Source organism: Rhizophagus irregularis, chromosome 17 (genome assembly GCF_026210795.1).
Source record: "Rhizophagus irregularis chromosome 17, complete sequence".
NCBI lineage: Eukaryota > Fungi > Glomeromycota > Glomeromycetes > Glomerales > Glomeraceae > Rhizophagus > Rhizophagus irregularis.
The window spans coordinates 2,226,927-2,250,181 of NC_089445.1; the positions used below are offsets into that span (position 1 = coordinate 2,226,927).

The 23,255-nt window shown below is 26.3% G+C and overlaps 9 protein-coding genes across 10 annotated transcripts; 4 read left to right on the forward strand and 5 right to left on the reverse strand.

The window, feature by feature from the left end:
- Positions 1 to 256: 256 nt before the first annotated feature.
- Positions 257 to 532, forward strand: OCT59_009210 (uncharacterized protein; the record flags this gene model as incomplete). Its single annotated transcript, XM_025325004.2, has 1 exon — positions 257 to 532. The coding sequence occupies one exon, from the start codon at positions 257 to 259 to the stop codon at positions 530 to 532; it is 276 nt and encodes a 91-aa protein (XP_025183258.2).
- Positions 533 to 6,740: 6,208 nt separating this feature from the next.
- Positions 6,741 to 8,533, reverse strand: OCT59_009211 (uncharacterized protein; the record flags this gene model as incomplete). Its single annotated transcript, XM_025315219.2, has 2 exons — positions 6,741 to 8,280; positions 8,367 to 8,533. The coding sequence occupies 2 exons, from the start codon at positions 8,531 to 8,533 to the stop codon at positions 6,741 to 6,743; spliced, it is 1,707 nt and encodes a 568-aa protein (XP_025183257.2).
- A 97-nt stretch (positions 8,534 to 8,630) lies between these two features.
- OCT59_009212 (uncharacterized protein) lies at positions 8,631 to 9,504 on the reverse strand (the record flags this gene model as incomplete). Its single annotated transcript, XM_066133388.1, has 2 exons — positions 8,939 to 9,504; positions 8,631 to 8,850 (listed from the first exon to the last, which is right to left on the reverse strand). Exons 1-2 carry the CDS (start codon positions 8,956 to 8,958, stop codon positions 8,631 to 8,633), a joined length of 240 nt encoding a protein of 79 aa, XP_065999830.1. The 5' UTR covers positions 8,959 to 9,504.
- Positions 9,505 to 9,570: 66 nt separating this feature from the next.
- Positions 9,571 to 12,289, reverse strand: OCT59_009213 (uncharacterized protein; the record flags this gene model as incomplete). Its single annotated transcript, XM_025315218.2, has 7 exons — positions 9,571 to 10,688; positions 10,767 to 10,796; positions 10,899 to 11,143; positions 11,233 to 11,557; positions 11,630 to 11,691; positions 11,761 to 12,065; positions 12,141 to 12,289. The coding sequence occupies 7 exons, from the start codon at positions 12,287 to 12,289 to the stop codon at positions 9,696 to 9,698; spliced, it is 2,109 nt and encodes a 702-aa protein (XP_025183256.2). The 3' UTR covers positions 9,571 to 9,695.
- Positions 12,290 to 12,328: 39 nt separating this feature from the next.
- On the reverse strand, positions 12,329 to 12,994 carry OCT59_009214 (uncharacterized protein; the record flags this gene model as incomplete). The annotated part of the gene is made up of 1 exon (XM_025315217.2): positions 12,329 to 12,994. The coding sequence occupies one exon, from the start codon at positions 12,992 to 12,994 to the stop codon at positions 12,329 to 12,331; it is 666 nt and encodes a 221-aa protein (XP_025183255.2).
- A 216-nt stretch (positions 12,995 to 13,210) lies between these two features.
- OCT59_009215 (uncharacterized protein) lies at positions 13,211 to 13,946 on the forward strand. 2 transcript variants are annotated; one of them, XM_025325003.2, is made up of 3 exons: positions 13,234 to 13,493; positions 13,559 to 13,665; positions 13,754 to 13,946. In XM_025325003.2, the coding sequence occupies exons 1-3, from the start codon at positions 13,250 to 13,252 to the stop codon at positions 13,796 to 13,798; spliced, it is 396 nt and encodes a 131-aa protein (XP_025183254.1). In that variant the 5' UTR covers positions 13,234 to 13,249; the 3' UTR covers positions 13,799 to 13,946. The 2 variants fall into 2 exon arrangements, with proteins under 2 accessions (XP_065999831.1, XP_025183254.1); XM_066133389.1 differs by having other exon boundaries at positions 13,211 to 13,493; positions 13,559 to 13,946.
- A 1,817-nt stretch (positions 13,947 to 15,763) lies between these two features.
- OCT59_009216 (uncharacterized protein) lies at positions 15,764 to 17,754 on the reverse strand. Its single transcript, XM_025315215.2, has one exon. The coding sequence runs from the start codon at positions 17,733 to 17,735 to the stop codon at positions 15,816 to 15,818; it is 1,920 nt and encodes a 639-aa protein (XP_025183252.2). The 5' UTR covers positions 17,736 to 17,754; the 3' UTR covers positions 15,764 to 15,815.
- A 123-nt stretch (positions 17,755 to 17,877) lies between these two features.
- On the forward strand, positions 17,878 to 19,454 carry OCT59_009217 (uncharacterized protein; the record flags this gene model as incomplete). The annotated part of the gene is made up of 6 exons (XM_025315214.2): positions 17,878 to 18,033; positions 18,106 to 18,161; positions 18,234 to 18,374; positions 18,443 to 18,519; positions 18,604 to 18,972; positions 19,036 to 19,454. The coding sequence occupies 6 exons, from the start codon at positions 17,878 to 17,880 to the stop codon at positions 19,110 to 19,112; spliced, it is 876 nt and encodes a 291-aa protein (XP_025183251.1). The 3' UTR covers positions 19,113 to 19,454.
- Positions 19,455 to 21,669: 2,215 nt separating this feature from the next.
- Positions 21,670 to 21,921, forward strand: OCT59_009218 (uncharacterized protein; the record flags this gene model as incomplete). The annotated part of the gene is made up of 1 exon (XM_066133390.1): positions 21,670 to 21,921. The coding sequence occupies one exon, from the start codon at positions 21,670 to 21,672 to the stop codon at positions 21,919 to 21,921; it is 252 nt and encodes an 83-aa protein (XP_065999832.1).
- Between the last annotated feature and the right edge of the window lie 1,334 nt (positions 21,922 to 23,255).

A 23,255-nucleotide genomic window follows, 5' to 3' on the forward strand; every position in this document is an offset into this window, starting at 1 on the left:
TATACCGTATTTCTTCAAAAATAAGCAACTTATTTTTGTTATAACATTGTTTATTTTCAAATAGTTTAGCTTTTTTAAAATTCATAGCTAAAAGTTTAAATTTCGTATTAGTAAAAAGATTAAACAATATAACTCCTGTAATTACTGATCATTTAACATGACTTCTGTGATCATTAATCATTTAACATACATTATGTAAAAGTTGCAATACCTGTTTTACTATGCCAATTACTACACCAAGTGCAACAAATAAAAAATGCTAAGAAAAGTTGCTTATTGTAAGGTAAAACAAGTTGTTAAATGTAAAAAAACCTTATATTCTATAAAACAAAAGATAGAGGTTATTAAATATGCAGAGGAATATGAGAATAATAAAGTAGTAGAACATTTTGATATTCATTATAATATGGTAGGACGTTGGGTAAAAGCAAGTTTGACCTGGAATATTAAAACTAATGGAAAAAGTAAGCAAGTTAGTTTTGATCAAAAAGCATTTTTTCCCAATATTAAAAAAGACTGTATAATTAAATAATTAAGTAAAAGAAGCAAGGTCTAGTTGTATCATATATAATTACAGTCAAACCTTGATATAGCGAACTCTTGATATTGTGAATTTTTCAGACAACTATAATAAATTTCCCTTTACTATAACGAATTAACCAATCAAATTACTTAAAATCTTCACTATAGCAGGACCCCACTTACTTATAAGATAAGTCACCTCCAAGCCTAAGGTAAAAATTATATATAAAATTCCTTGCAGATCCTACTATAAAAGAAAATTTTATGTTACATTGTTATGATTTTTTTCCTTTTTAGCTAATTAACCAATAGAATTTAAGAAAAAAGTAAGGTAAAAACAATTAGTAAAGGGCCAATTTTCTACAGTGACCTTTATTATAAATAAGTGGGATCCTACTATAGCCCTATAGTGAAGTTAAGGTCTAGAACCTAGGGTTCGTTATAATAAGAGTTGACTGTATATGAAATAAAATATTAAAAATTTTAAGAAAGATGTAAATTCTAAAACTTTATAGAGAACTTACAGAAAATTTTAAAACTTCTTATTATTGGTTAATAGGATTTTTGAAAAAATACAAATTGGTATTGAAACACTAGAATTTTCTAAAAATTCTATCCTAAGTAAAATTCAAGAACAGTTGAAGAAATTCAATTAATTTGTAACTAACTTTAAAATCAAAAAATCCTATGAATTGGAAAATATTTTCAATATGGATGAAACACCCATTTAGTTTGATATAGCTGGCAACTTTACTATAAATCCAAACTCCAAAGGGTGAAAAAACAGTTCATATTCATGCAACATGTAATGAAAAAAATCAGTTTACCATCATTTTAACATGTATCATAAGTATAATGATTTGCTACTTTAAATCAAATTTATTAAATTGCAATATCATAGATGTGACCAAACTACTATCTTCAAAGAAAATGAATGTTGCGTAATAAACAAATTCCTTCTGGTGTTGTAATTTAGTTTCAAGAAAATGGTTGGATGGATTCAAGTTTAATGTTAAAATATATTGATTACTTCAATGATATAAGGTTAAAAAATGATACTCAAAGAAATCTAGTAATATTAGCACATAATTCATTTAAAGATCATTTGGAAGGATCCATATGAGCCGATCCTTGGAATCTAATTTTTTTACACAAAAATAATTTTATTAAAGCAAATATAAATTATCATTTATATAAGAATAATAAATTTATACTAGATAATGCAAAAAAAACTAATTAATTATATAATTTTTAATTTTTTTTTAATATAAGATATCATTAAAATTTAAAAGATCAAATATAACTCTCATGACAAAATCATTGATAATTCTTCGTAGAAATAAGCTATACAAATAAATTTACATTCATTTGAAAGAGAAAATCGAGATCTATCTAATGAATCTAAAATCAAGTAAATTGAATCACTAGTTGTTCAGTAATCACGTTCAGTATATTTATTAAATTTTATCTAAATTTGATTATTAATTACTTCACATGTAGTGATTCAATTTGAATGATCTTTGCTCCCTAAGGTGATGCCAACTTTTATCTTTAAAATAAATTTAAAATAATTCGTTTAATATATGTAGATGTTTAGGAATCATCAATTATATTATTAATATAAAATTTTATAAATTTGATAAAATCTGATATAAAAAAATTTATTAAATACCTGTAGATGCAAGCTACACGAATGAAATTATATTCATTTGAAAGAGAAAATTGAGGTCTATCTAATAAGCCTAAAATCGAATGAATTGAATCAATGGATTGTGAATAATTACGTCTAATATATTTATTTTTAATTTTTAAATTTGATTTGACTTTGATCGTTAATTACGCCTCATCCAGTGATCCAATTTTCTTGATCTTTGATTCTTACGATAGAGCAAATTCTCAGCTTTCAAATGAATGTAAAATGATGACGTTAGCATATCTCCAGGAATAATAATGCACGATTTTGTCACCTGCATAAAGTCCGATCTGAAAATTTTATTTCTTACCAAAAATGCTTTCATAAGAGAATCCCAAATTCTTTTACTTTATTTAAAAGATTTTATTTGCCATTTAAGGATTTTAGTAGAATAAATCTAATAAAATAATTTTAAAAGATAAAAAACAAATATATAATTAGTTATTTTGAAAAAAAAAGAATATCTTATTATTCATTTTACAACTATTTTACATCATAATTATTTTTTATTTGCATGTATTTTTTACAAAAAAAAATCAATAAATTAAAGCTAAAAATATGAAAAAATATGTCTTATCTATGTATATAAAATATTAAGTTTTTTCTTTTACTTACCACTTAAAAATAACTGCTATATTTGCTTATAAACTTTTTTGTCATATTTAATAAAAGTGAATAGAAAAATGATGGAAAAGTGATGGGCAGTGATGGGGAAAAAGAAGTGGTTATTACCATTATTTTTGAATATTGATTAAAAAAATTTTTTTTATTTTTTATTAAATCTGAGTTACGTAAATATATAATACATATTTAATTTAGATTTGTGTAATATTAATCTTACTAAAATATTAAATTTTTATAAAAATCTTAATTTAGACTAATTCCAAAAATTGGCACATATGCTATAAAAAAAATAATTTTATAAGAGTGGATTCAATCTGATAGTAATCCCTGTTAGTTTAACCAGCATTTGCCAACCTCTAGATATCTCAATAAATAAACCATTTAAAGACAACCTTCACAAAGAGTGGCATATCTGAATGGCAAGTGGTGGTACATTACTGTGGAAAATTTTCGCTATACTAGATTGAATGATATATACTTGCATTGTGAATAAAATGTGTTTGGAATGCAATCGATGATAAAACAGTCATAGAATCTTTCAAGATTTATAAAATTTCAACAGATTTAAATAGATTAAATTTTAAATTGGAAACTATTAGTGATAATGACGATGAAAGTAACGTTTGATGATAATGATGATGATGGAAATAACATTGATAATGAAGGTAGTGATAATGGTAATGATAATAATAGTATCTATGATAGTAATGATAGCGAAGATATTAGTGATAGAATGAGATAATTAACTGTTTAATTTGGTTATGGTTAATATTTTATATTTACATAATGATAATATGTATATTATAATAATGATACAGGTGTTTCATTTTGACATAATTCATTAATAAAAATACATTTTCTGGGACAATTTGAACTTATATTTATTATTAAAAATCTTTTTATTACATTACATTAAGTTTAATACGAAATTAGTTAATATTCAAAATTGTTGTTTATTTCAGATATTAATTATTTTAGATGTTGCTTATTTTTGAAAATTACTTATTTTTGGAGAAATATGGTAATAATGACTATTTCATTTAAACTCTTTAAAGTAATAATTAAATAAATGCTAAATAATCTTTTAAAATAAAGTTAATATTTTAAAAATTATATTGTATATTAATAAAAAACCAATTAATAAATTTAATTCATAATATTTCTTAATTTAATTATATTATACTTTTTATCTAATTCATTTTTAATAATTTTTATTAAATTTTTTAATAAAATTTTTTAATCTAAATATTTATGTCATTAATAAAATTAACATAACTCATAAGTATTTTATTATATTTTAATTCAAATTAATACTTATTAGTTTAGTAAATCGCAAAATCAATGATCTAATACTGAAATTAATTAGTTTAGTTTAGTATGATCAAAGTCTTAAATACAATGAATTCTACTAGCTATTTTTATAAATATTTTCTCAAGCAAAGAAGGAGCTTATCTATTAAAACTATCTAAAATTATCTGAAGATTGCTGGTCTTATAAATGAATTGGATTTTTACTTCTTAAGATATAATGCTGGATGAAATCTATTATAATATCTTTATCAAAGTTTATCCTAACGCTATCCAGGTTTAAAATAGAGAATGAAATATATTTTTCTTTTAGTGATCATATCAGCAAACTAATTGATAATATATTTAGTTAAATTTCAGTTTTCTGAGTATCAGATATTTTGTATATATAAGAAGATAAGTTTGACTATAAGTATTTTGGCTTTGAAAGCAAATAAAGGTCATAAGATATAGAAGAATTCTGAAAAAATATTGAAATATAACTGGTTAGCTGAAAATCTAAAGATATGTAATTTTTGGAGATCACATATTGCTATACATACATTATCCTATAAAAAAAAATTCTATTTAAAATATATTTAAAATAGAAATAATGTATTTACCGCATCCTGCATTACAAATTTATATATATTTGTATGTTTATCATTTGCCATTTTAAGGGGGTGCGGTGTATAAACTAAAGATCGACATAAACAATTTACAAAAAAGGAAGGATGCGTTGTAACGCAGGGTGCAGTAAATAAATTCACTCTTTAAAATATATTTAATTTTCTTATTTTATACTTAAAATATACAGTCTAACCTCAATATACTGATATTCAATATACTGATATACTATTAAAAACTTGTTATACTGATAAAATTTTATTTTTCACTATATGTAAGGATATATAAATATCGGTATAACTTTGATATAACGATATTTTCTAAAAATTTCATATATGTTCTGATCAGTGTTCGGCAAATGACTTGAAATGACCAAATGATTCAAATGACAAATGACAAATGACATGTTATTTTAATGTTCAAATGACACATGATCTTGGTCATTTGAATGTAATTTTGGCCAGCATTATGATTTTTGCCTACACTACATTCATTATTTTTTAATTATAGTCACATGATTATTTATGTGATAAATATTAGCCAATCAAAATCAAATGATTGAAATGACCAAATGACAAATAATTATGAATAATGACAAATAATTTCATAAATCATTTAAATGGTCAAATGATCAGGTTATTTCTAAACACTGGTTCTGGCATATTGTTATATAAAAGTTTAACTGTACTAAAAATTGAATTTAAATAAATTTTAAAAAATTAATAGTAACTAAATATTATATTACTGATTGGTTAATAGTCACATAATGTATTTGTAGAAAGTATACACTATACAGAATTCATAATTGTAAAATATAGAAGGAATACATTTAGCTTTAAGTCTTAAGCTTAAAATTAAATTGCTATAGAGTATATATAAGAATGTATACTTATAGAGAGGGTATTTATAGAAGTATATATTACTATACAGTCAACCTTTGTTATAACGAACTCTAGGATCCAGACCTTAACTTCGCTATAAGACTACTATAGTGAAGATTTTAAGAGATTTGATTGGTTAATTTGTTATAGCGAGGGGAAATTTATTATAATTGTCTGAAAAATTCACTATATCAAAGGTTCGCTATATCAAGGTTTGACTGTAGTCATTTTTAATTAAATCATTAGATATATAATTAAACTTTAATATAATAATATATTGGAATCCATATAAAAAATTGGATACTTTAAAATATTAATGATATATATTATTAAAAGATAATTTGAAAAAAGTCTTTGTAAATTATTTTAATATTGAGTTGAATAAGATAGGATTCTGTAAATTAGTATATTTATTATGTGTATTTTCCTCTGCTCTGCAGGTTTACTTAAAACATCAAAGATAGTTTTAAATGTTATTTTTGACTTATTTAACAAAACTTTTTTTCAGGTTTCTTTTATTAATTCACATATCCTTTTTTGAAATAAAGGCAGGATTTAAACATTACATATGGGGCAAAATCTAAATTTATTAGTAAAATATTTTTGCAAAAAATAACTAAATAGTGAATGGTTATTTAATTTAATTTATGAGTATTGCTAATCTTAACCAGGGGGATAATTCCTCCCCCCCTTAAGAATTTAAAAAAAATAAACTTTTTTTATGAAATATATAAAATAAATACAGTATAATTGGATATTAATTGCATAAAAATTTGGCAATTCTTGGTTTTAAAAAAAATTTTTATCATGAAAAATACAATTTAACTATAAAAATCAAAATTATGTACTTTTCACAAAAACCATATGAACAACTACCTTTTTTAACTTAATAAAACCTTTTCTTCTCATAAATTTACATATAATCTTATAATATTTTAATTAAAAATTGAAATAAAGGGAGAGGGGAGGAAAATTCCCCCAGGTTAAGTTTAGTAATTCTCTTAATTTATTATTCTAATTTATTAATTTATATATAAAATTTTTACATGTTAAAGGAAAAAATACATATAACTGAAATGATTATTTGATTCTAGTTAAAAATTGGGTTAATTTTTATGGACCTTATTAATTACTCCGCAATATCTTTTAGTTAATTCATTTATATTCCCAATAATTACCGTATGTGGATCCCATTCAAATCTAATTGGCACAAACAAATTCTTCCGACATTTTATGAAATTTTCAACTCCTTTACAAGAAACAGTCCAGCCTTTACCTACTATTAGTTTTCTCAAAGCTACGGGTTGTTTTCTTGTAAGTTCTCTTAGTATATTGTCAAAACTTTTCAAGTCTTTATTTGAAGTGAAGGAATTATAGTTGTTGCATTGAAAATGTAATTTCTGAAGACTTTTACAAGAATCTAAAAATATCCATAATGCTACTACATCATTTGATCCAATAGGTCCTTCATAAGAAACAAGATTTCTATTATTTTTAGCTAAAGAGTTTATCCATGTCATTGAATAATCAGGGTCATGCAATTTACACCCTTGAATTTTAAGATGCGTTAATTCTTTGGAATTTTTTATAAATTTGCAAAGATTTTTCAAATAAGTTTCTGAAAATAAAGAAATAATAAAAAAATTTTTTAGCTTTTTTAAGGAAATCTCTGATAAATCTTGAAAATTTTTTTGGGAAATATCTCCCACATAATTTGTAATATACAATTCCTCTAGATTTTCAAAGTAATTCAATTCCTTTAGAGATGATAAATGAATGTTTTTTAACGTAAGTTGAGTTACAGTTTTAGCCTTATATAATAACGCACTAAATATTTCATTATCCCAAGTATATTCATTTTTTGTTTCATGCCGATTTAGTCTTATAGAAGGCGTATCAACAAGTGTGAGCGATTTTATATTGATTTGATTATTAATTAATCTAGCTGTATATTTAATATCCTGAGATGGACAAATTTCCAATGTATTAATTTTATAACAAATTGTTGAAAGAATTTCAAATAATCTTGGCATCGTTGTCCATATTTTACCAAATGTGAAGATTTTGACATTGGCTAAAGAAATTTTTGCGCTAGGCACATTTCTTATAGCAGATGTTAAAGATCCTGAAGTATAATTTTCGCTATTGACGTTTAACCCATATATTGTTGGTGTTGATCTAAGAATATGTTCTAATAATATTTGACTGATAATTGTAACTTTTTTTCGTAAGTCCGGACTATCTTCATTAATATAATATCCTGCATTGTGTTGAACCCACTTTGTTAAATGCCATTCCAAGCTACGAATTCTTATATGTCTTACAAATTTGGCATAGTTGAATAATGTTTTTCTAGGCATTATAAGGATACCAATCTTCCTTTCAATTGTATTTAAATGATATTGTGGTAATGATTCAAGAAATATTGAAATCATTTGAATTTTTTCATTACCTGGTAATTGAAAGCTTTTTTTATATCTCCAGGAATCACGCCATAAGATGCTCGTTGCAATTTTACACCATTCTCTATTAACTAATGCACAAGCAAATAAAGTAGCAGGATCATTGTCAAGGAACTCCAATATATTTATAATACAATCAAGATTAAGTAAGGATGAATGACATATTAATCTGCCTTGGTTGAATCTTTATAATTACAACAATTAAGAACTTTGATAAAACGAAAAGGTTTGAAATAAATAAAATTCCAAAGAAATAATTATAATAATTACCTCTCAAGATACCATGGAACATGCGTGGTTTTAAGCAACATCATTTTTTGTGGTCTAATTCTAACAATCATGTCTTGAAGTGTGTAAATCATAGAATGATCAAGAGTTATCTTTGAATCTAAAATTGGTGCGTCAACTTGAATTGCACTCATTCTTGATAATTGCATCTGAGAAGAAATTTTGAAATTTATACTTAATATAAAGATATTTAAGAAATTTTTTTATTGATGAAAAAAATAAGAGAGGTTCGCTAAGAAATTTTTTTTATATTTCAGCACTACCACGTGATGCAGCAGCATGCATCAATGCATCTGCAGTAATCATGCGACCACAAAGTGGGCTGACGCCTGAGAAATTAAAAGTTTGGAAAGGTTTCAAAATATGATTGATTGGCTTGTAATGATCTCGTATGTTATTTATTTGAATATTAAAACTTCTAAACATTCTTGTCCAGTGAATAGGTTTTGTTCTGCATAAGCTATCACTAAAACGAATAGAAAGAAATGTTAGTAGAAAACAATATAATTAACAGAGAAAAAAAAAATTTCCTTAAGTCCAGTCTTTCTATATACCCTTGTCTTTTTACTTTCATCGCCCTTTAATTTCTTTTCTTACTCCTAAATGGTTTGGTTTTGGCTTTTTATTAACCATTCCTTGAACTTTCTATTAAAAAAAAAATTATTTCTAAAAGATACATTTAATCCTCCATGAAGAAGCCCATGACGCTGGCATCCTAGATAAAAAGAAAAAAAAAATTTCATGATTTGTAGATTTCTGGATAATCTGATTTATATATAATAATAATAATATTTATAATAATATTTATAGCTTTGTAATACATTTATATTAATATTTTGTTAATAATAAATTCTATATCTGTTGAGTAATTTTATTACTTTTCTAAGATATAACGTCAACAGTCAATATTTTTAGCCAAGCCAGTTTCAAATAAAATTACTTTCATTACAATTTGGTGACAGTAATGCATCAGATGGTGATATAAGAAAATTCGTGACATTCTTTAAATTTTTAAAATTTTTATGTCGAAAAGATTCGGGTCGTTGCCAGTTATTATTTGCTTAATCTCCTTGTTAGAGTGTTTGAACTTGCCATTGCGAGGTTCGTAGTTACAAGCATTTTTTTTTTTCTTGATTAATTCAAATACACTATTTCGATTTAAAATCGCGTGAATATTATTATATAATTGTTTAGCGGTAAATCCGCAGTTACTACGTAAATTTAAAAAAAAATTTATTACTCTAAAAATAAATTTAATAAATGATAAAAATTTATATAATAATTTCTGATTTACTACTTTAACGCTCTTAATTAATCGGATTTTAATTTTCCTTCAAATAAAGAAGCTATACTATTAACAATAAAACTAACTACTGACCAACCAGTCCAAATTATGGACCCAATTATACTAAATAATAAAATTAATACAACTCCATAAACATCTAAATATTTTCCTCTAATAAATCCCATTCTCGAATCAGGTGTAATCCATTCTTTTAATAACCATTCATATATATCTTCTATTGCAGGTTCAATAGATTCAGAATTAGTTTCATTACTTACTTTTTCTGAAGATTCTTTTCCTTCTTTCATATGTCTATTATCAACAACACTTTCTTTCACATCATTGTTGTTTGGATTTAATTGAGAAGCTTTCATAACAAATTCAATTAAATCGGCAGCTCTATATTTTCGTTTACTATTAATTTTTGTTAATATCTGCATTCTTTTTAAATTAATTTTAACTCTGGATTCTAATTGTAAAAATTCGATTTTTCTTACAATATCGTCTACGTGTAAATCCATTTTATCCAATTTAAGTGCAACACCTTGTTCTTCTAACTTTTCAGCATTAGAAAATTGATCTGAAGCTAATGGTAATATTAACATAGGTTTGCCTACATATAATGATTCATGACAACTTGCTACTCCTCCGTGTGTTAAAAATATTTTTGTATTTGAATGATTTAATATGGATACTTGCGGTGTTAATTCTTCTAATGATGAAGATGTAGTAACATAAATATGAGTATAACGATTATTGAGAATTTCTGACGTTTCTAATTGTGTGTCATCTGACAGCGTTGGGAAATTTTCAAGACCTGATAATGACCAAACAATTCCATCTATAATATTTCTGTCTATAACTTCTAAAAATGATTTTAACAATATTGCATAATTTTCCAGTGTCGTGAAAGCTTGCATACCGAATGATACATACATAATTCTCTGATGTAATGACAAGAATGATGAAAGTTTTGGTGTTAATGGTGGGTATGATTCTTGCATCACTGGCCCAATTTCCTAATTAAATTTTCATTTGGAAGTGCATTAAAAACTTGAAATGAAGTATTAATGATATACTTAAGAAAGAACGCTTACTTGATAAAGTGGAGGTACAGGATGTGGAATCTAAAAAAAAAATATATATGTATATATAATATTTTCTATCAATTAATGCACTTGTTATCGAATTAACATTCAAATTTCCTCCTTCCTTTCTTCATTTCGTACCTCAAAACCAAAGTAAGTATCAGCCAAGAATAAAGAATTTTTAATTCTTTCTAAAGAACTAGTTATAGGAGATACACCAACCGAAAGTCTTTTTTCATTTAAAAAAATAATTCTCTGTCTAGATTCATAAAGAAATCTGGCGGGTTGTATGATTAAACATTTAAATCTCTCGATAAATGATCCTTTTTCCATATTCGAATGACATCCATAAATTGGATCTGATTTGTACGGTGCAAATGTTCGCCCTAAAATAAAAACGTTTTGTTTAAAGAAGTAGTTACGAGTTTCTTTCCTTCTTTCTTTTATAAAAAAAACCTTAAAAACAAATACTTACTGCTTAATGAACTGCTAACACCAACTGCTGGTATTTTAAATTTCCATGCAATATCAAAACAAGCTTCGTTATTTAATAAATCACATAAAAATAAATCTGGTTTAAAATCTATCGTAGATCGTTTATAAACTTCAAATCTTTCTGAATATTGTTTATCCGCTTCATCTTTTTCCAAGAAAAATGAATTATAATCGTATGGTTTTTCATATATTTCTTTATATATGTGTAATAATTCTTTTGTATTATGTTCCGGTCCAGTGGAATATTGTCTTATCGATGGATAATTTGTGGGTGACGTAAAATTTCCTGGTGCAACTAAAGCTACCTACATAATTTGAAAAAAAAAGAAGAATGAAAAGTTTATCAATGCTATTTATAAACCAGAGAATAATTTTACCTTATATCCGCGCTCTATCAAAATCTTACAAATTTCCAATGATGGCCTAAGATGACTTAACCCTACACGAAAACAAACATTTAAAACAGAATAAACGAATAGCAGCATACTCAAGTGTTTGTATTGTTTACCTCCAACAAATGATCCAACAAGTATATTTTTTGTTTCATTAATATTTTTATCAATTTCAAATTTACCAAATTTATTAGGATCGGGTTGTTTTTTAGTAAAAATATTTTTAAAAATACTCCACAAAGAAGCCGTTTCTGTCGGATTTCGTGATGCTGTTGATTGTGTTTTTGATGAATCAGCTTGATTTATTTTATCTGATGACGATGCATTTATCCCAATGACAATTAAATGAAATAAAATAATTGTCAATAATAAATAATATTTTGACGGGCGATTTGAAAAATTTAATAAAGTCATTATTTCACTTTTTAATTTTTAGAAAAAGAAAAAAAAAATATAATAATAACGGAAGCATGCATTTAAAGCATTTATATTTTACCAAATTGACACGTTACACTGAAAATTCGGCTCTTGTTGCACAATTAAATTAGAGATCGCCACCTTATGATATAAATCTATACTAGACCAATAAGACCAAATATCTGAATTTAAATCATAATCTTTGAATAATTCTTCTAATAGATACATTTCTTCAATTTGTCTACAAGAGTGATAGTAATCTTGCTTTCAACTTGTTCTGATACAACTTAGGGTAAGTTCATGTTGTATACGACTAAAATTCATTAATTCGTTTAATTTACATTTTCTCTCTGACAGCAAAAAACTTTTTTCATCGTTTGACTTCAAAGTGCAATATTCAGATTGAATTTCATATACATGAGATATCCAATAACTTTTTTTACTTTCATCCCAAGGATTACCCTCATTCCAAGGATCTTCATGAAATACCGGTGGAATTACATTAATCAGTTCAGGGGCAACTATCCATTTTTGTTCCAGTTCTTTCTTGGAGATGACTAGCAAAAGTAAACAAGATTCACATAAGCGAACTCTTGGAATCCAATAAATGCAGATTCTAACATTTTTATTCCAGCAATTTTGGCATCCGTTTTCGATACACAAAAGTTTGGTAAATTCTCGATTTGACATGTCTTCGGGACATTTCATACTTCCAAATGGCGTAAAGTCTATCCGAGATTGTTCCCACAAGCACGAAATAGAATATCTTTCTGAACACAATAATGCATTAAATTTTTTACATACACATGACAATTTGAGAAGATTATACGGATTTAAATATCTACAAATTCTTAAGAAGATCTTTAGACCCGATTCATATTCATCGGTTCCAGGAAGTGGATCAATGATTATTTTTGCAAAGCTTGAAGACATGTTATTTTGGCTGTTATTGAAAAAAATTTGATTAAAATAATATTTCATAAATGAATTATAATCAAATAAAGAAAAATTAAAACCTGAATGACAAACCGACTTAATTTATAATCATGGCTTAGTCGGTTTGATCACCGGGAAACTTACAAATTGTACGGCATATTATCCGGGGGTCCTATAGCTCTACAGCACGTGTAACGCGTGCGTTATTTGTCAAAAAAATTTGAAAGCATTTTTTTAAAAATTTTTAGAAACATGCCATTAAATTTAAGGATTTTTGTTTTATTTCATGATTATTTTTTTTTAATATTATGTTTAACTATTTTTGCTATAACACCAGTAGTTCAAGCGGCAGATGTTAGATCATTTTGTAAATGCGTTTGTGATCAAAATTCAACAATTGTTCCTTTAAGAATAAATCAAACATGTTCTGATTGTAATTTAGCTTTTTGTAAAGAAAATACTTCAAAAGAGGATTGTGATATTCCTACGTGTTTTCGTAAGTGTAATTTTTTTCTAAAATTTGGTTTTATTCTTGATGATTTATTTCGTTATTCTTTATAGAACGAGATTCTTACAAGGATGAAGTTATTGTATATTTCTATATTATTATAACGAGTGGATTACTTCTAATAGCTCTTACAAAACCTTATATAGAAAGATGGTGGAGAGTAAGTCTTTTTTTTTATACTGTAATTTTTTTTAAAGAAATTACTAATTATCAGATTAATTATTAATTATGATCTGACGATGGGATAGAGGACAAATCCACCACATACTTACACTTCAATGCCGAATAGTTAGAAATTTTTTTTAATTAAGTGTTTTTAGTTTATCCTTGAAAAAATTTTTATATTAGTTATATTAGTTAAAAATTTTAAATCCATTATAAGGAATCCGTTTTCCTTATGCAAACTCTAATAATAAAATGCACAGAGTTTATTGCATAAATGAACTAATATTCATTCATCTATCTAATATTTCAAACAAATTTCTAAACTATCTATGTTTGAGAGTATAAGCACGTGTGATGTTCATAATAGTGGTGAAAACCGATGTAATTAGGTCGTTTTATTAAGTATGAATTGAGGTATTTGAAGGTGAAAGTTGACTTTCTTCATCAAATTTGACATATTTATTACTATCAGCATTTCTCTGGCACCATCTATCAGAATACTACTCAATCTTCCACCACAATAGACCGAGACAAATTATTAAAGAAGTCATTTTCCATGTTTTCGGTAATAATTGTAATTTATACCAAATATAAGACTGAATAACTGACCACCAAATGCTGGTGCCTTTATATGTATTAATTATCGGAAAGACAAATTAGTACGAGAGTATAAAAGCAGATGATAATTTATGCTCAACTTACTTCCCTAAAAATATAAAGGGTACGTTAAGTTAACCATGCTTCATTAATTAATACATGATAAAATAAATGAATGATCAATTTCAAATCTTGTCGCGCAGAACCATTCAGTTGGAGCAATATCAAACATTGTACCACATTCTAACCCAATTCATACACTAGCAATCCATAAATTCTTCGCTCTAAACCTGCTAACATTTGAACTGCAAATAACATTGGTCTTGACAAAGCAAGAAACTATAACCTTTGAATAATAATACAATCTTACAATACGAGAAAATATCGAAAATAAGGAAATGTGTAAGTTTTGCAATGTTTGTGTAATTCAATGATGGTGTTTGATGGTGAATATGTAGCGATGAACATAAAAGTTTTAATAACAGTTTGATATACATTAAACCTGTACCACTAATGAAGAATAATATAAGAAATAATAATCTTTATCTTGAGCTAGGTCATATCTACCTATATCATTTTCTTCATGATGTTGAACGGCAATGTCATTAACTCTTGCTTCTGGTAATAAAGATGCTTGTTCATTTGGCTGTAGCTCTTACTGTCGCAACAATTTCTTCACGTGGTGGCGGTAAAACTACGTCAAGCCAATTTCCAATGAATTGACCTAAACCTGTTACAATTGCCAGGAAAACTAAAAAATGATCACCGTTTCCTCTATATATCATATATTGATTCGCGAAAAAGTGAACGAAGAAAGCCTAATGTTGCACTTAACGATGCGCTGATGTTATTTCAAGATTTCTCGTCTTAATAAAAGAAAAGATTAAATTAACTTTGTGCACTAATCGAAAATTAATAATCGAGAAAAATTACATTGCTTACAACGGTTGTAAGAGACCTAAAATATGTCAATTGATTATAATCTTAAAACGATCGATATAAAAAGAGATAATATAGACGCAATTCCCACAAAAAATAAATAAAGAGCACAAATCAAGAAAGATGGTGAAGGTAGCAAGCCATTGTACGTTAGCGCAATACATAGAACATCATAAAGGAAGACACCAAACACCCTAAAATTAAGAAAAAATTTTATTTAAAGTTGTATCTTTTTTGCATTAATCTTTGTTAAATTTTATTTCATCTGTTTGAAAGAACCACTAAGATAGATCCGTAATTTGCTGCGCTTCCGATAATATTTAATTCTACAGAATTAAATTCTAGTTTACCCACCAATTCTGTAGAATAAGCACCAAACAGATACGATGTGCCACTAACTGCGCAAATTATTAATGCACTAATATATGATGAATTTATTTTTATACTTTGGGTAAAAACTAATGTAACTATCACGGAATCGCGTAAGGTCATATATGAATGATATCATAGGATAACAATAAAATTAAAAAAGTGATAAATACTGTAATTTTTTTTAATCAATAATGAATTTTAATTTTAAACATTAATTACTTTAATTTATAGAAATATTCAAATTTTTAATAAACCATGATTAGCAAAAATTTTTAACGTTTCAGCACAAGTGACTACTACGGATTCCACCTTCCCTTCTTCCACCAATTCCAACATACGTTTGTGTAAATCGGCTTTAACCAATAATTCTGCCTTGTCTTTATCAATACTAGCGATATTTTTCAAACATTCGATTGCTCTATGCTGAATTTCAGGAGAATTTTCATTTAATAAATCTTTAAGAATTTGAATTCCTTTTGGTCTATCCAGGATCATCTTACATACATTGGGATTAGTTGAGAGAATGGCCAAAGCACCCGAAGCGGCTCTTCTCGTTTCAAAATCATCAGTATCAGAAAAGGCAACGAGAATGGTAATTTTATTAATTGATGATTGAGGATCACTATATAATTCATAAACAGGATCACAAAACATCATATTACATAAACATTCTGTTGCCGCTCTACGAACCAAAGTATTATCAGAGAATTGTGAATTTTCAATAATCGGAATCCCTTTTAAATCATAAATACGCATCCTAATATCATTTTCCACGCTACTTAAATTGGTTAATGCCATCAAAGATTCAAACTGACATAATTCATTTTCTCCTTGACATAAATTGAGTAAAGGACGAACAAGATCTGAAGATCGTTCACCTCTAAATACCAAACTTGGGTCCATTGTAATAGCAATTTTAGCTAAAGCTTGAGTTGCAAAAACCCTCCCTTCTTTTGTATTACCTTCTTTAATGACTAAAGGAATTAAAACCTTAACTCCACCTTGTTGTACGATAATACCACGATTTGTCTGATCTGTCACTAAATTTAAAAAAATATTCGAAACCAATTGACGTATAATTTGACTTTGATTTTTTGATAATAAATTTAATGTTTGATTTACTCCAAATTTCATTATTTGCTTTATTCGATTTTCAACATATTCATCTTCATTCAGAGGGTTTATTTCGAAACTACTTTCGCCATCGGCAATTTTCTTCAATTTTAATATTTGTCGTTCATTTTCGCTTAATTTTTTCCTATATGACGTAATGTTCGATAATATTACAGCAACTCCATATAATAAATTATTATTCAATTTTTCTTGTTCTTTAACTAACTTAAAAATTTCTTTAAGTAAAGTGGGGTGATATGCGACCATTTCTTTAACCGTGGGTTTTAAACTTGCGTAAGCTAACCCTTCAATAGCGTTGGCTCTAACATCAATTTCTGATCCTTCATTTAATACTAAATTTTGAAATAATCCTGCTAACTCATTTTCATCTTCCTCTTCGCTAACAATTTTCTTCCTTTCTTGATTTCCTTCCCCTGGTAAAATTAATTTATCATCCAACATTAATTTCGTTAATGTAACAGCAGCTAAACTTTTTATTTTTAAATTTTTACTTTTCATTAATTTGCTTAAATATTCTTGACAATTTAATTTTACCAACTTTCTACATTGTACCTGCGAACATGCTATTGATAACATTTCTATAATTGATTCTCTTACTTCTTCCTTATCAAATTCTGCAAATTCCATTAAATCTGTTAATATTCCTCCTTCATCATTATCATCCTTTTCTAAACAACTTTTTCCTATATCATTTTCTCCTAAATTAAATATGGCTGATAATGCTTTAATGCCATTTAATTTCTCTTGTTGTTTTGTCGAATCACTTATCCATTTTATTATTTGTTTTTTTGTAATTTCTTTTAATTCTTTTTTTATCTGATTTTTTTCCAATAATTTTGTCAATATTAATAATGATAACGAAATTATTTTACGAGACTCACTACTACCAAATTGCGATAAAAGATTAATGTAATCTTGCGAATTAATAAATGTTTCGCTAAAATTATCTTCTGCAGAATTCACTTTTTGAAGGATAGAATTAAGATAACTAATTTGTTTTTCTTCCGATGCACTCAAGTCCATATTAGAGTCGAGAAATAAGATTTGCAATACACATGATGATTGATTTATATGTGCTACAACTCGTGACACAGAAATATAAAAAGCAGAGCTTGTCGATCTTTTTTTTTTATGATCATCAAATTCTTTTTTTTTTAAAAAAAAAATGTCTGAAATTAATTCAATTTATGCTCATTTGTTATCACCATCATATAAGCAAGAAATTAGTAATTGGTTGAAAGAAGATGTACCATCATTTGATTATGGAGGATTTGTTGTGGGAGAAGCTCAAGAAGTTGCTATATTATACGGAAAATCCGCGGTAATATTTTACAAACATTTTTTTTTAGTTTTTTTTTTGTTCATATTTGTGGCTTATACAGTAAGTATATAGGGAGTTGTGGCTGGTATACCATTCTTTGAAGAAGTTTTCAACCAATTGGAATGCAGGTTTTTAAGTTTGATTATGTAAATGTTGATTCTTCTAATTATAAATTCTAATTTACTTTTTTAATTGGATAGAGTTGAATGGAATTTAAAAGAAGGAGAAGAATTTGAACCAATAAAAGAAGTTGCCCGTGTTTATGGTAGGGCATGCAACATTTTATTGGGAGAACGTACTGCATTAAATATTTTGGCTCGTTGTAGTGGTATTGCTACTAGGTATATCATTATTTAGGAAAATAAAGGTAAATATTTATTTATATAATTGATGAAGTTATTCTATGTAGGAGTAAGAAGTGTATTAAATTAAAGGAAAAATGTGATTTTCGAGGTGTAATTGCTGGGACAAGAAAAACAACTCCCGGTAATGTTTTTTTAGAAAGTTAGTCAAATTATGTACATAAATGTATGTATGTATATTTAAATTACTTATGTAACAAATTTAAAGGGTTTCGAATTGTTGAAAAATATGGAATGCTTGTTGGAGGAGCTGATACTCATCGAATGGATTTGTCATCGATGATAATGTTAAAAGATAATCATATTTGGAGTCAGGGTTCTATAAAAAAGGCTATTGGACGTGCAAGAAAAATAGGAGGATTTTCGCTAAAAATAGAAGTAGAATGTCTTAGTGAGCAAGAAGCTGATGAAGCCATCGAAGCTGGTGCCGATATTATTATGTTGGATAATATGAAAGGCGATATGTTAAAACAAACTGCTAAAACATTGAAGCAGAGATGGGCAGGAAAAAGAGCTTTTTTGATTGAATCAAGTGGTGGAATTTCCGAAGAGAATATAGTCGAATACTTTTCACCCGGTAAGTCATTTGTAAGATCTTTGTGGAATGAAGAAATTATGTATAATTTTTTTTTTTTAATAGATATTGATATTTTGAGCATGGGTAGTCTGTCTCAAGGTGTTCCTCATGTAGATTTTTCTTTGAAAATTAAAAAATGACATTTAAGCGTTATCACCAACTTTTAATTAGTATAAAGAAGTCTCTAAACTTCCTGCAAAATTTTAACGTTAATGAAAATATTCATTTATAATAATGTATTATATAATTTCTTTATCGATAAATAACACTGGTATTTATCATGTGACTATATGTCACAAATCGAATGTTTTCTTTAGCTATTCAAGAAACCATAATACCTTCCAGAGAAATATTTCAGGCGATTTTTTTTACAGTTTCCTACTTTCCGAAATTATTATATTGAATTCCTGTAGTCGTTAATGATAATGTATTTCTCTGTAATAAAATAAAGAAACCATAATACCAAAGATAAATGCTACTGTATTACAAGAAGTTTGGCACTCCCTTATTATATGATCATATTATTATAGTATTTTATCATAACAGATAATATGACTTTAATAAATTTGTAAGTCATATAAAAGATTAATTATAAAATATGGCTTTCATCTATATTTCTAAATTAATTTTAATTTTATATAAATTTTACTTAAATTACCAATAAAAAATTTAATTATTAGTTATATTATATGAAAATTTTTATTTCAAACCAGGGGATACCAGTATTTTTCTTCAAATTTTTAAAAAATATTCACATTCCAATTTTAAGAATTTTTTACAAAATTATTATTATAAACATCTTAAATAAAATATTAATTAAAAGCAAATAAAAGCAAATTGATAAAATAACAAGTAAAAATAAACTAAACATAAATCTTTAGATTTTATTAATTGTATTTTTTCAGTCAAAATGAGCATTTCCTTCTTTATTATTAAAAAACATACAATTTTGGAAGTTGTGATACCAAGATTCATATATTATATTGCTTCTTTTTGAATTTTCGTCTTAATTATTTCAGTTAAACAAATATTTTTTTGATTTTTGATAAACAATAAATTCAAATTCAATTAAAAGTAAATCAACCAACAAATTTTTAAACTAATATCATTAATCTGTTTTTAAACTATCTAAAAAAAATCAAAAAAAAAATTAAAAGTTAGCAAATAAAGTTTAATATTAAATAATACAATAATAATAATCAATATACTTTAATTCTAATTCTAATTAATCCTAATTTTAAATAATACTAATTAGCATATTTTACTATAAATATATTTAAAATATAACTCATACATCAGAAAATTAGTTTAGGCGTAATTTAGTGTAATATTTTGGAGGTGGTGTAAAATTTCAAAATATTACACTAAAAACGTAATATTACAAAAGTTTACGCTCTTAAATTTGAATAATTATAGTAATTTAAAAATCTCTCGCTATCTACTGATCCAATCAAAATGACCTATAGCTCATTGGAATTAGCTCATCAAGATGAATCGAATGGTAGTAAAAATCACATCTTTACGTTCAATAGATGACTTTCTATTAATTTAAAACTTTATTGCATACTATAAAGCGTTCTATCAACTGTAGAAATGTGATTTTACTACCATTCAATTCATCTTGATGAGCTGATTCCAATGAGCTATAGATCGTCTTGATTGGATCAGTATAGGGATTGGAATCGATTAATCAAAAATCGACAAAACATAGTAAAATCGATTCTTGAGAATCGATTCTCAGCAATTTTTTACATATAAGTTAATCTGACTTCAAAGTAATTCTTCATACTGGCCAAGTGCTGATTATTTTTGCTGAAATTAGAAACTGATTCAAAGTCAGGTTGGTCGTCTATAAGAAAAATCTTGAAAAGATTCGATTTTCGATTCCAATCCCTAGATCAGTAGATAGCAAAATATTCTTAAATTACTATAATTATTTAAATTTAAGAGCGTAAACTTTTGTAATATTACGTTTTTATTTACTTTGAACTAATTAGTCAGAACCCTGAACAATACTGATACAACTTACATTTGAGTTTGCATAGAGTTTATATTAAAATTTTTCAAAAGTTGCATATTACAAAGGTATTTTCAAAATTTCGTTATCCTACATTCTTCTATTTTAACACAACCAGTGATTCAATTTTAATAAAATTTATATTTATTAGATTTATCTTAATAAAAGGATTCTAATAATAGTAAAATCAAATTTCTAGCTTTAATATTGACAGAATTATGTTATAAAATGTATTTTTACTTCAGTACTTAAAGTTTACTTATGAGTTATATTAGTATTATTCAGGGTCCTACTAGTTAGTCATGCCCAGAAAAGATATAATTTCTTTGGTTTGACTGAAAAAGATATTGCTTGAACCATTGAAAAAAGTACTGGTAATGGCGAACTGTATACTAACTTACTTATTGAACATTAGGAAGCCCTCTCAACCTTTGATATTGGTAATTTACAATCTTTATATCACTTTCTCTTTCTTTTTTATGAGTCTTTTGACTTTATCCAAGCTAACGTTAGTAAAGAAATAAAAAGCACTTGCAAAGAGTTTGTGAAATAACAGATGACATCACCAAAATAAATATCAGATATGTCTGAATTTATAAAGAATCAAAATCTAAATAAAAAACTTAACGTTTATAACTCGTAATCAACTAATAGCAATAAAAATTTTAGAAACACTTAAAATGCTCAAATACCAATTAAAAGCTGTAGCACAACAAAAGGAACCAATTAGTATCCTCTCAGCAAAAGCCACTTCTTTTACACCCAAAGGTAAACAAAAGCAAGTTTCATATGCTAATATAGTTAAACAGGACCCAAAAGATAATGTCAGCAGACCAAACTCACCTTTACCTTTTGTGAAAAAAAAGAGAAAAACTGTACTCGTTTTCAAAGCTAATAATAGCAAAAGTTTTTCTAAAACTACCAAAAAATAACCTGCTACAACTTCACCCAAAACAATTAGTACCATAATGACTGGATATATACCTGTGAATAAAGATTTTGTCCAGAAAATTACAGTTTATGATATTCCCTCCACCTGGTTTTAACTTGATACACTTAATCATTTTAAAGCCTGGGGTCAAGTAGTTGCAATTAAATTTAAATTGCAACAGAAATACATTATTGTTACAATATCAATTGAACTCAATCAAGAGGCTACAAGACTTTGGAATGATGAAGTATAGACTGCTCCACTTGGAGGTTTACCTGTATGATAGTTTCTAGCTAACTGGGATTTCAAGCAAAGAAAAGAATAGGAACAATTTCAGGCTATACTTATTAAAGGAGTTACTGCTTCAGTAATTACAGCTACTTTATATCTAAATAACCCTACTCATTCTATTTTTGCACTTGTAGGGTGCAAAGCATTTAAATTAATTCAAAATCAGACATCTGCAAGTTAATAATTTACTTCGAATTATGGGTTGACTTGGAAAAGATCATTGATAAGCCATTTAGCTTGAACGAATATACTGGTGATTGGACAAGATACTTTATCCCTAACTTGAAGCAAAGAAGGAGATACCCTCAGAAGGTGAATCAAAAAGGTGGCTCCAAAGTTTGAACAATTAATACTAATACTCAATCGAGTAAAAAGCATAAGGTGACTAAGAAAATCAAGAATATAGATAAGATTTTAGGCGGTATTGACAAGCTTACTATATTAGCAGAAATAAGGTCAATGCTTAGAAAACTAAGAGCGTCTTGATAAGTTCAAAAGAATGTTCAGATAATCTTAATTTTAAAAGTGTAGTTATTATGTGAAATTCTTTTTTTTTGTTTTATTTTTTCCTGCATCTTGTTTTTTTTTTGGCTTATAAGTGTATTTGCACCAGGTTTATTAATACATTCTCATTGCACTGCAGGGGTAGTTGATCTATTTACTGTATTCTCATGAAGTGTAACTCCTATATTGTATGATTCTAAGTGTCAAAATTAATAAACTTTAAATGTTAAAAAAAAAACATATTTTAAAAAAAATTATTTATAAAAATATAATAATATAAAAATAATATTTACTAATATAAATATAAAAAAAATAAAAAAAAATAAAATATAAAATAAAATGGAATAATAATAATTTGTTTAAATATAAAAGTATAAAAAGTTTATCTTATATATTATAAATTAATTATAATTTATATAATAAAAAGAAAAAAGTAGGTCCCATGATCACCCTTGCATTGACTACAGGGCCCTGGGCTAAGAAAACATATTCCACATATGTTTACCTGTATAGCATAATAGATCATTCGATAGTGCACGC